Source organism: Brassica napus, chromosome C8 (genome assembly GCF_020379485.1).
Source record: "Brassica napus cultivar Da-Ae chromosome C8, Da-Ae, whole genome shotgun sequence".
NCBI lineage: Eukaryota > Viridiplantae > Streptophyta > Magnoliopsida > Brassicales > Brassicaceae > Brassica > Brassica napus.
The window spans coordinates 21,533,464-21,545,054 of NC_063451.1; the positions used below are offsets into that span (position 1 = coordinate 21,533,464).

The 11,591-nt window shown below is 35.6% G+C and overlaps 1 protein-coding gene and 1 pseudogene across 3 annotated transcripts; one reads left to right on the forward strand and one right to left on the reverse strand.

The window, feature by feature from the left end:
* Positions 1 to 2,470: 2,470 nt before the first annotated feature.
* LOC111210644 (camelliol C synthase) lies at positions 2,471 to 7,654 on the reverse strand. Of its 3 annotated transcripts, XM_022711191.2 has the most exons (7): positions 3,830 to 4,215; positions 3,645 to 3,722; positions 3,454 to 3,521; positions 3,199 to 3,352; positions 3,011 to 3,091; positions 2,836 to 2,919; positions 2,471 to 2,746 (listed from the first exon to the last, which is right to left on the reverse strand). In XM_022711191.2, the coding sequence occupies exons 2-7, from the start codon at positions 3,678 to 3,680 to the stop codon at positions 2,690 to 2,692; spliced, it is 480 nt and encodes a 159-aa protein (XP_022566912.1). In that variant the 5' UTR covers positions 3,681 to 3,722; positions 3,830 to 4,215; the 3' UTR covers positions 2,471 to 2,689. The 3 variants fall into 3 exon arrangements, 2 of the variants coding, with proteins under 2 accessions (XP_022566912.1, XP_022566911.1); XM_022711190.2 differs by having other exon boundaries at positions 3,645 to 4,247; XR_007327568.1 differs by lacking the exons at positions 2,471 to 2,746; positions 2,836 to 2,919; positions 3,011 to 3,091 and having other exon boundaries at positions 3,194 to 3,352; positions 3,830 to 7,654.
* Positions 3,917 to 10,544, forward strand: LOC125591900 (annotated as a pseudogene).
* Positions 10,545 to 11,591: the final 1,047 nt, after the last annotated feature.

Below are 11,591 nucleotides of genomic sequence, written 5' to 3' on the forward strand. Positions count from 1 at the left end.
GTCGTCCCTTGGGTTTTGGACAAGTCCTCTCCGATCAACCAGCTACTTCTCGCCTAGAACACTGTGAGTTGGTTTTGTTTGAGTTCCACTTGGAACTTAGGTAAGATCGAGTATTCATATAGAGTAGAATGCTCACATTCTTGCATGGTAGAGTCCTTGGGGTTATTTATTAAACCGGACTCAGTTTAGCACGGGCTAGCTGAGATGAAATGGAATTAAGACTGAGATAATAACCTGGCTAGGACTAGGATGCATCATGGTTTATATTCGTGCGTGTTGATATGGTTGAGTGCAGATTCCCGTTATCTTTAAAGATAGTGTCGTAGCATGAGGCCGAACTATCTGGGTAACGGTTTGATTGAGTAGATTGATTGAGTAGATTTAATTAAATGCTTGTTCGTTTAATTAATCTTGTTGAATAAGGTTAGTCATCTCTTGGTAAGGGAGTGACTAACTGGTTGAGTTGTTTAGTGATAATGTTGTTGTTTAGGGATCTTGGCCATATAGGCCGATCTCATGGTTGTGATGTTGATATTACGGGTCCTATGCCATATAGGTTGGACTACGAGTATTAGTTGATATTTTCGTAGACTCCTATATATTGTTTAGTTTTGGGTTGGAGTCTTGTGTCGAGTGTGTGTTATGCCGACAGCAGGTGCGAAACCCGCCCATGCTAGGTATGTTTTGGGGTGGACTAGTATTTCCTCGCCCTCGTATTCAGCGGGTTCAAGGAAACCCCTTATTCGCTGGATCGGGAAAACTCAGATAGACGGGGTCATGGCCTATGGCTGAGTGATTACACGACGGTGTAATGTGGCAGTGACCCGAAGGACTGTGGGCTGTCGCGCGGTGACCCGAAGGACTGTGGGCCGCGGTCGGTTGAAAGTTCCTTCTTTTGGCCTTTGTGGTAGGGAGATAGGATATTGCCGATAGAGAGGAGGAACACGAAGTCACCAGGACCTAGGTTAGAGTGTTGTGTTAGTGTGTCGTAGAGGGTTATGGAACCCTCGAGTTAATGTAGCACCGATATACGGTGTTACGAGTAAGATCGAGTCATTGGTAGTTACTATCTTGTTATTATTGTGATTGTGTTTGATTGTTGATTGTTTGCTTGCAGGTTCTGACATTAAGTCCTAAGTCTGGTTTAGGTACCGGATTAGGCTTGTGTGTATTTTGTTAGTGTAGGCCTGACGTTGGCCTGTATGTGTTTGAGGGATTGCTTGTGAAGGGTGGTGGATATTAAGCTATGCGGTATCATTGGTTGGCCGATCATGTTCTTGTTTGATTGTTGGTCGACCGGCTCATGATACTTGTATAGTCTAAGTGTCTAACACTACATGAGTACTGAACTCAAGCGTATATATGGTTAACTAGGGATTGGTTGTTGACTTGTTTAAATGCAGGTTCCCGTTACTTGAAGTTAGATTATGGCAGGAGGCCAAGTCTAACTTAGTAACGGCTTGCTTAGCCTTAGCTTATATTGCATGCTAGGGCTAGATTGATTGTTATTTTGGTTTGTCTGGGTTAGAGTCTAGGTTGCGGGTAGAGGCCGCCAGCTCACTGAGTAATACTAGATTACTCATCCAACTCCGTTGTCCTTTTTGCAGGCCGCTTTAGGTAAGGATGATTGGATAGCATGGTGCTGGACGTTAGGACCGCCGGTGTAGATTTTCATGCCTTTTGTAAACGGTATTGTGAATTGTGTTATGTTGACTCGATTTGGCATTAGGCCGGGCCCAGTCTGGAATTATTCAATGTATGAATATTTCTTAAATCAATAAAAGTAATTGTTTTATATGCGCTTCATGAGTACTCTGATATTTGACTAGTCCGGTCTAACACAACGTTAGGTCGTGGTACGGGTTGAAAAGCTTTAGGCCTCGATCTAACGGAAAACGCTAACTCTAGGTACAGGTTGCAAAGCCTTGTTCCTTGACGCAGCCGGACGTGTTAGTGGACGAACTGGTCGAGGTCGTGGAGTAAATTTTGTGACTCTGGCCGGATCGTCCCTAACCCGTCACGTAGCGCTTCCGGACCATGGTGTTTGGTTGGACGGTCAGTCATGTTCTTGTTTGATTTTTGGCTGGCCGGTTAGCCTTTCATCTCCAACCCTTGGTGTAGGTCGTCCGTCGGTCATGTTCTTGTTTGATTGTTGGCCGGTGGGTTGACCTATGCCTAGGACGGTTCGGGGGTGTTACAGCGCCTTTCATCCCGAAAAATAAACGGAGAAGGTCCAGCCTCTCACTCCGAAATAATAATAAAATTTAAATAAATTAAGTATATTGAAATACATAAATTTAAACATTATCTCGGCTGGTTTAAGAGCTTTCAGATTGATAAGCCTCAGTTGGTCAGGGTTTCGTGGTGATAACGTGTTATAATATAAGTAAGGAAGTATAACTGATTTATTTATTATATATTATTATTCTATTGTTTTGTGTTTGGTAAAAGAAGAAGTTGGACGTGAGAGAGAGAGAATAAAGAGTGATTTTACTTCTTCTTTTTGTACGTACAAAGTAAAGAGGATGAGTGCTATTTATAGCACAATAGGTCGGTCTCATATGGAGTAAATGACAAAACAAGAAGATGATGATGCACAAAATTAACTTGGAGTGGACAAGTGTCCCACTACGTGGGATTATATGGATAATCATACGTAACAATTCTTAGTTTCTGCAAATACAATTCTTTACTTGTAGGTGACATAGTTTAGAATACAATTCTTCATGAACACTCCTGTCATTTCCTGCACACAACCAGCACCAAAAGCATATGTTTTTATGATAATCTAAGTATAAAACATCTCTCTGATTCAAAGAAGGCAAGGTGTAGCACCTGTTGAGGGTGGTCTCTGTTTTCTAAATGCGAATTGATGATCAGTTTCCCAACACGGTGAAGAGGCTGTATATCTCTCTCGGCCTGTTAAAACAAATAATATACTACTTGAACACAATATACCTTTTTAAGGAAAATGTTGAGAAATGGGATATGTAACATATGTTTGGCAAACCTGATATGTTTGAATCAGACCTATCAATGTCCAAGAGGTTCGCACCAGGTTTGATCTTCCTCCTTCTAATTCTATATATCTCTGCATATCCCAGACCGCTCAAGAGTTTTGGAGAGAGATTTTAAGGAACTTAAATCTTTAGAACTGATTATAGAAGAGACATTAACTTTTCAGAGCAAGACAAATACCTTTCTCCCCAACCTCCATTGTTGTTTAGTTTCTTGAAGGAAGTCAACACCTTCATGCATAGCCAAATAGTTTTCATATGTTTTACCAGTTCGTGCCAAGCCTCCAAGAGAAAACCACGTTGCATATGTGTAGCAAATTACCCAACTTCCATACCTGCCAATCGTAAAGAAACACTTCTTATACATCAGTAACTTCTCCTGACCATTCTCTACCTTAGTTGTACACTCTTTTAAGTTTTAAGGGATCATACGTACCATGAACCATCTGCCTCTTGAATCTTGAGTGCTACCTCCTTTTCAATGGTGGCTGGAATGGAAGTCGCCTGAAACACATTTACAAAAAGAAAACATAATTAATAAGTGGTACTGAAATTAACTCCTAAAAAGTCAGAACAAAGCGGAGTTTGTTTAAAAACTAAGATATTATGAGTTTAAGAAAGGAGAACCTGAGAATCGACAAAGAGAATGTCGACACCCATCATCAACTCGCCACCACGTCTAACGTTTCTTGCGTGCAGCCAGACCTCCAAATCAGAAAATAGATCAGGGGAGTAAGCCATAATTATAATGAGAAAGAAATTTCTATTGTTGTTGGAATTGTGAGGTGATTCTCAAGGGTTGAGGATCTTACCTTTTTATAGGTGGAGAAATACTGCGTGAAAGAGGGGTTGGAATCATTGAATGAGCGATTGATCACCGAAGACTTAAGAACTCATTAATGGCGTTGAATCAATGGAGCTTGTAACGATTGTGAGGAGATGAGTCGATACCAAAGCACACGAACCGACACCCATCATCAACTCGCCACCGCGTGAGAATCAACTCTTATCTCTGAGACTTTCAGAACTTTTAGACGCGGCGATTACTGATAGAGACTCTTATCTCTGAGACTTTGAGAACTTCCACTGATGGTATACCTAAAGCTTTCACAGGCGACGATGAACCTCTCGAGATGACCAATGATGTCTTAGATAGATCGACTTGCCGAAGTGATGTCGCAGTCAAGGCTAGATGAAGACTGCAGATGTATTAGGGTTAGAGACACTCCTTTTTCATCGGGCCGGAAACTCACCAAGTCGAAAGCCCAATTCTGCGCCAACCGATAGAAGCCCATCACGTGAGATTAATGAAACGCAAAACTCTAGGTGTCTGGACACGTGGCACCATCTCTTTTCTCAACTTATCTAGCTGGCGGCTGACGTGGATTGCCTAGGAGTGAGGGAAACATAACTTTATAATAGTAGATAGTAGATAGTAGATATTGCTAAAGAAATATTTTTCTTTTTTTAAAACAAAATGTACTATATATTATCAAATTCCATTGTATCTAGAAAGAAAATAAAACTTATTTATGTACTATTTTTTCGTTTCTTCTTTATTTGCTTGCTTAAAAAATAAATATCCATATCTTCTAGTTATGGAAAAACGATATTTGCATTCTTTGAATTCTTTGTCAATGAAAACCGGTTCCTTTGAAGTGTTCTCCTGATTTTTTTGTTGCTTGGGAGGGTTGAGTAGTGTTAACTTTGATCGATCAAGGCCAGTGTTTAGCCTGGAATGAGAGATTGTTCTTTTGGATGTTATTATAGTTTTTGAACTCTGTTCTTTATTTCTAATGAATTTCAGAAGGGAAAAAAATGGGGATGCGACGCTGGTGCATTACCAACATGATTAATTTGTGCAAGTTGCCTTGGTTATTTACCGCCGCCAATAAAAAATATCAACGTTTATTATTTCACTAAAAATTAGAATTAAAACAACAAAATATAGGGTCGTAAGCCTTTTTACGAGCTGAGAAAGGGAGTTACAAGAACAACAAAGGAGCGGGATGTTCTAATTGCACATGCATAGATGTTCAAGGACACTTATAATTTTAACATTTGCACCCCAAAAAAAAGACACGTATAATCATTCTGTTTTGTCAAGATGCTTACATTGTTGGTTATACTATCTCTTGGGTTCGGTCATTCGGTGTAGATCGACGAATTTGGATTCATGGAGCTCTTGATCTTTTGACTCTCAAAGTTGTTAAGGATCATACAACACAGATTTTACTCTGTTTATCTCTTTCTCTCTGTTTCTTGTTTGACACTCAACGTATTACTCGTACTCTTATAAAAGAAAAACCACACTTTTTTTTTCTGAACACAAACCACATTTCTTTATTAGATATTTAGAATGTATTTATAGTTTTACATGAGACACTAAGAGCATGATTAGCTTATTTAAGAACCGGTTCTTAGCTTTTTTAGTTAAAAGTTAAGAAACGGTTTCTTATATTCTGCTAAGAACCCTACTCTAAGAACCTCCCATTAATCATGTTATAACTAAGGGACATGTCTCTTGAAGACACCCCAATGTGGAGACACGTACATAAAAATGTATAACTGCTTTGCGGTTACCAATTCTATTTGTATCTCTTCGGTGGTGTGTGATACGAATAGTTTAATTTATACATAAATTAATTACTTAGCTATATATATATATGACTCTTATAAACTAATAATATAAGGTGAAGACTTGATCACATCCTACACTCCTCCTTGATCATTGCTTCATCTCTATTCTCGTAGAACCTCGGAAATTGTTGTGTTTAAGAGCTTCGTCAATAGCTCTGGTATTTTTAACTCTCCTGGACAGTAGTCAAGTTTGATCTTTCCATTATGTTCAGCCTCTCGTACAAAATGTTCGTTTGCATTTTCTTCATGTGCTAGTAATGCATTAGCCTCCAATTTAGTCCATCTAAATGGAAAACTCTTGTGCTTCATCTTGATATTCAGTATCTTTCTTCCTTGAAGATCATCTATGAAATATCTATTGGTTTTAAACAAAACTCCATACCCATTTGAAACCATTTGTGAAACACTTAACAGATTCCTTGCTAAGTTCGGCACTAGAAACACCTCTTTGATGATCTTCTCTCCTTGGCTTGTCATCACTTGGATATTCCCTTTCCCTGCCGTGATTACTCGTTGAACATTCCCGACTTTGATTAGTATTTTTATACTTTTATCAAGAGTGATGAAGTATGAGACTTCTTTGGTCATGTGGTTAGTACATCCGCTGTCAACTAACCATGTTTCATCATCTACTGTTGATGATGTTTCTTCTTCAACTGCACTAAACAACATGTGACCTTCATCTTCTGAGTCCTCTTTTGTTTCTTCAATACTTAGATCCGCACTCTCGGTCTTTCTAAGTTTGCAGTTCTTTGCTAGATGTCCCGGTTTGTTACACACGAAACACTTTCTCTCATTGTTTACAACCACTTGTGAATAGGTTCCTTGGCTTTTCATTTTCTTTGACCAGCATTCACTTTCATTGTGATTGTTTCTTTTGCAAACACCACACCATTTATCGGTCTTCTTGTGATGTTTATCTTCACTTTTGTTTCTTCTTTTTGAAACAAAATTTTCTCCATAGAACGCTCCTTCCGTCGATCGTTCTTCTCGGAGACTTAAGCGCTTCTCATGCGCTTTCAAGGTACCTATCATTTATGTCATCGAGAGAGTTGATAGATCCTTTGTTTGTTCAAGAACGGAAACGATGCTGTCAAATTTTTGTGGTAAAGAGATAAGAACCTTTTGAACCAATTGGTAATCAGTCTTTTCTTCACCATGAACTCTTAGTTGATTACTCATGTTAATCAACTTGGCTGCGAAATCATTTATGGTTTCACTTTTCTCCATCTTCAAATTCTCATATTCTCTTCTCAAGGTCTGAAGATTTATCATCGTTACTTGTGAACTTCCCTGGAACTCCATTTTCAAAGCGTTCCAAGCTTCTTTTGCGTTTGATGCGTGAGCAATTCTCGGAAATATTGATTCCAATACTGCACTTTGAAGAATCTGAAGAGCCATCATATCCTTCATCACTTGATTATTTCTCTCTATACTTAACGCTGGTGTGTTTTCAGAAGATGAAACTAACGTAAACTCCATTTTCTATAACATCCCACAACTTACGTATTTTCAAGATGGTTATCATCTTGATTTTCCAAAACCCATATGATTCACCATTGAATATTGGAATAACTTGCTGTATTGTTGTCTCCATAGCTCTGATACCATGTAGATCTTTTGACTCTAAAAGTTGTTAAGGATCAGACAACACAGATTTTACTCTGTTTATCTCTTTCTCTCTGTTTCTTGTTTGACACTCAACGTATTACTCGTACTCTTATAAAAGGAAAACCACACTTCTTTATTAGATATTTAGAATGTATTTATAGTTTTACATGAGACACTAACTAAGGGACATGTCTCTTGAAGACACCCCAATGTGGAGACACGTACATATAAATGTATAACTGTTTTGCGGTTACCAATTCTATTTGTATCTCTTCGGTGATGTGTGATACGTATAGTTTAATTTATACATAAATTAATTACTTAACTATATAATATCAATACTATTAAAAGGGAAGGAGTCTTAAAAAATCTACCTATGAAAGTTGTTTGGATCATTTCATTTATCTCATTATTTTTTGGTCTTACCTTAAATTTAGACTAACAATATGTTACCATATATTTCTCTAACAATAGTTTATTCAATTCCTTTATTTATTTAAATTTCATTCCTAAATCCTAATCACTACTATTACAATATTTACTATTTTGATTTTTAATCGTAAAAGCATTGAAACTAATGTTTTATATTATCACTTTTATCATATAATATATGATTTAAAGCAAGAGAAGTTATACGACATATATGTGTACATTCTAACTTCATCTTTCCTTTATAATAAAGTAATCATATCTTATATAAACTTTCCCACTAAAATCTCATATCATATACTAAACTTTCAACCGTCTATAGTTTGATAGATATTTTCATATTTAAAAATGAGTTTTCTGAATATTCATGTTACCTTCACAAAAATGTAGAAATTCATTGGTTCTGTTAAAGTTAACATGATTTCACGATATCGGTATTGATTATTCATGATTTTGAAAATTATTGGTTTAAATATTATACTTTTCACTTAAAAACGAATCAATACTATTAAAAGAGAAATAGTCTTAAAAAATCTAATATAAAAAAGTTGTTAGAGTCATGTATAACTTTTTTTTTTTTTGGTAATACCATTAATCATTCTAACCATACAATATTTTAAATATTTTTAACAGATCCTAATATTATTCCTTATGATATCATTACTCAGAAAAAATATTTTATCAACCATGTTTTTGTACAATAACGTTAAAAATCTATATCAAAAGGTTGTTGGACCTGATATGGACGTAATGGGTCCACATATGTTCGGGTATTTAGGATCCAGAAAAAAAATCGAAATATCTGAAAAATATTAGAAACTCCAAACAAATACCCAAAAAATTCAAATACCTAAAAATTCAAAATCTTATTCAAAATCTGACACGATGAACTGAAAAATATCCAATTTTTTTTTAATTTGAAAATTTACCTGAAATCAAAAACTATAATCGTAAACGAAAAACTTAAAAAATATATCCATAATACCGGAAACATATTCAAAATATCCAAATATACCTAATAAACATAACATATTTATGATCGGGTCTAGGGTAGGATCCAGACTCAAACAAAGACCTGCTGGTCCAAAAAACTCCAATAGGTTATCTTCTCTCGACCTGAACTAAACCTATATTTTCGGGTCGGTTCAGTTTGTTTTTTTGATCCGGATATAATTCTCTTGCCTAAAAGAAACATATGTAAAAGTGTACATATAAAATCTCAAATAAACTAATTCGTAGATTATATAACTGTTAAAAATTATATTTTTTGATATAATAAGACTTTGTATTATAATATAATCCAAAAAATCCGCGCTTTCCAAGCGCGGATCAAAATCTAGTATGACTCTTATAAACTAATAATATAAGATGAAAAATTGATCACATCCTACAGCCCTGAGCTGCTCAGGACAATGATGTTTGATGGCAACAACCGTGCTCAGGTGTTCTTCAAGCAACATGGATGCACAGACGGTGGAAAAATCAAAGCTAAGTACACTTCAAGAGCTGCTGATTTGTATAGGGAGATTCTTGCTAAAGAAGTTGCTAAAGCCATTGCAGAGGATACTACTATTGCTCTGCCTGAAGAATCTACTGTCAAGGAAGAGTTACCTCCTAGAGAAACTTCTGCTGTGCTACAGCTGTGCCTAGTACGTTTTAAGAGACCTATTGGTGCTAAAAGGACAACGAGCAAAACTGGTGGTCTTTGTGCAAGGAAGCTTACTTCGAAGGTAAGTCTCAGGTTGTTGTGTTGAGCGTTAACGTTTCTGCTATCTTGTTTAAATTGAGATATCTTATTTTGGCATACAATGCAGTCAACAGGAAAGCTCTATGAGTAGAAACCTGAAGAAGTTGCACCGGTTATTCCTGCTGCTGCATCAGCTGGTTCATCGTATGCCTCTGAGTTTGAGTACAATGACGGCTTGCAATCCGGAGGACAAAGCAGTGGTGGTGGTGGTCCAAACGCAAAGTCCATCTCTTCTGCTCAGTATTTTGGTGATCAGAACAAAAACGCTGATCTTGAATCCAAAGCTACTCTTCAGAAGTTTTCAGTGAGTAACATTCCACACAACGTCATAGAACCAGTTTCTTAGGAATCTAATGTGATTGTGGGAAATGACAGGGCTCAATATCTATCTCAAGTGCTGATTTTTTCGGTCATGACCAAGATGATTCCAGTGTTGATATAACTGCTAGTGATCTCATTAACCGACTTTCTTTCCAGGTAAAAGATTTATACTACAAAATGTCTTGTCTTCTTCAGGCACTAACCTATTTGATGAATGTTTCTATCAGGCACAACAAAATCTCTCGTCGATAGTGAACATAGCAGGCGAAACGAAGAAGCTTGGAACTTTGGCCTCTGGTATCTTCAGTGATCTTCAGAACAGAATGTTGTAAGAAGGAGACGTCTTTCATGTTTTTTTTTCTATACAGAAACTTCAAATGACGTACAGGTTTCCCTATTTCTAGAGAACTTTTTTTTTAATTGAGAGGTGGCTATTGATGTTATCAAAGCTATATGGATAATAATACTATTAAATAGATATGTCAGACTTTTATTAATCTTGTTTGTTTGCAGGAAAAGGTGGATTTCATCGATTCAATTGTTACGGCACCAATGTGTTTTGAATGTTAATCTAGAGTTGCTTTCCCTTAGTAGAAGAGAGAAACCTCTCACTCTCCCCCTTATGTTACATGGAAGCGGAAGCGGGTACGTGGAAGCGGAAACGTATAGAAACGCAGAAGCGAGATCTTTTAAAAAATTAGGAAGCGGATACGTGTTGGAAACGTAACCATATATATACATATATAAGAATTTTTATAAAAATCTAGAACTAAAAATTATATGATTTAAATTTAAAATAAAGCATTTTTTTCATTTATAATAATTTTGAAATAATTTCATATTGAAACTGTGAAAATACACATAAATTAAATTTAAAATAAATTACTATATTAATTATTTTTGATACTTTATAATTAATTGACATATTATATTTGAACATATGATTTATATTTAATAAAAAACTCAATGCATAAAGATAATTTATAGTATTAATTTTAATATTCGCATACTTTTATTATCTCTATTCAATACTATTAAAATTTGGATTTTATATATATTAAAAACTATAATTTTATATTTTTATTGATCTAAGACATTGTGTTTTTTTAAAGAATAAAAGCGTGATTCCAAAACGGAATCATAAGTTGCCAACGTGTTTTTAAAGAGAATATTTTAGAATCATTTTGGAAGCGAGATTCCATAAGCTTCCACAAAGTTCCGATTCCGATTCCGGTTCCGAAACGGAAAATGGACGTCCGATGAAGCTCCCGTGCAACGTAGATTCTCCGTTCCCCATATATATATATATATATATATTTTTGAAACACCATCTATATTATTATTTAAAACAATGATTTTGCTAATGTATCATATTCTACATGATTTTAGCTAATTTGATTATTTGTTATGTTCGTAATAATTTTAATTAATATTTTTGCTTATTTGTTACCTTTAATGAATAGTAGTAATATATAATTAACAACAAATTTTATATTTCATATTAACAACATAATAATATTGTATCAACTATCAACTAACCATGTTTAAAAATTACTACATTTTGACCCGCACTTAGAAAGCGCGGGTTGGGTTTGTTTTCGAAATTAAATGTTTTTTTAAAATGAATTTCAATATAAAATAGTGTATAGGTCTAGGTACATTTACATGGAATCGTGAACCGGACCATATCAAACAAAAAAATACAAAACCAAAATTGAAATTAATTTCATAAATAACCCAGCAGATATGATATCTCTGAAGCCGAAAATTGAAACCAAACATAGAACCAAATGGGTACCTGAGTTTTAAAATGCAAATTATATACC

Coding starts and splice junctions, on each gene's coding strand:
- LOC111210644 (XM_022711190.2), bottom strand. CDS start 3,758: ATGGCTTACTCCCCTGATCTATTTTCTGATTTGGAGGTCTGGCTGCAC. Junction 2,920..3,010: donor GTCTGATTCAAACATATCAG/GTTTGCCAAACA, acceptor TTGTTTTAACAG/GCCGAGAGAGATATACAGCC. Junction 2,747..2,835: donor ACAGAGACCACCCTCAACAG/GTGCTACACCTT, acceptor GGTTGTGTGCAG/GAAATGACAGGAGTGTTCAT.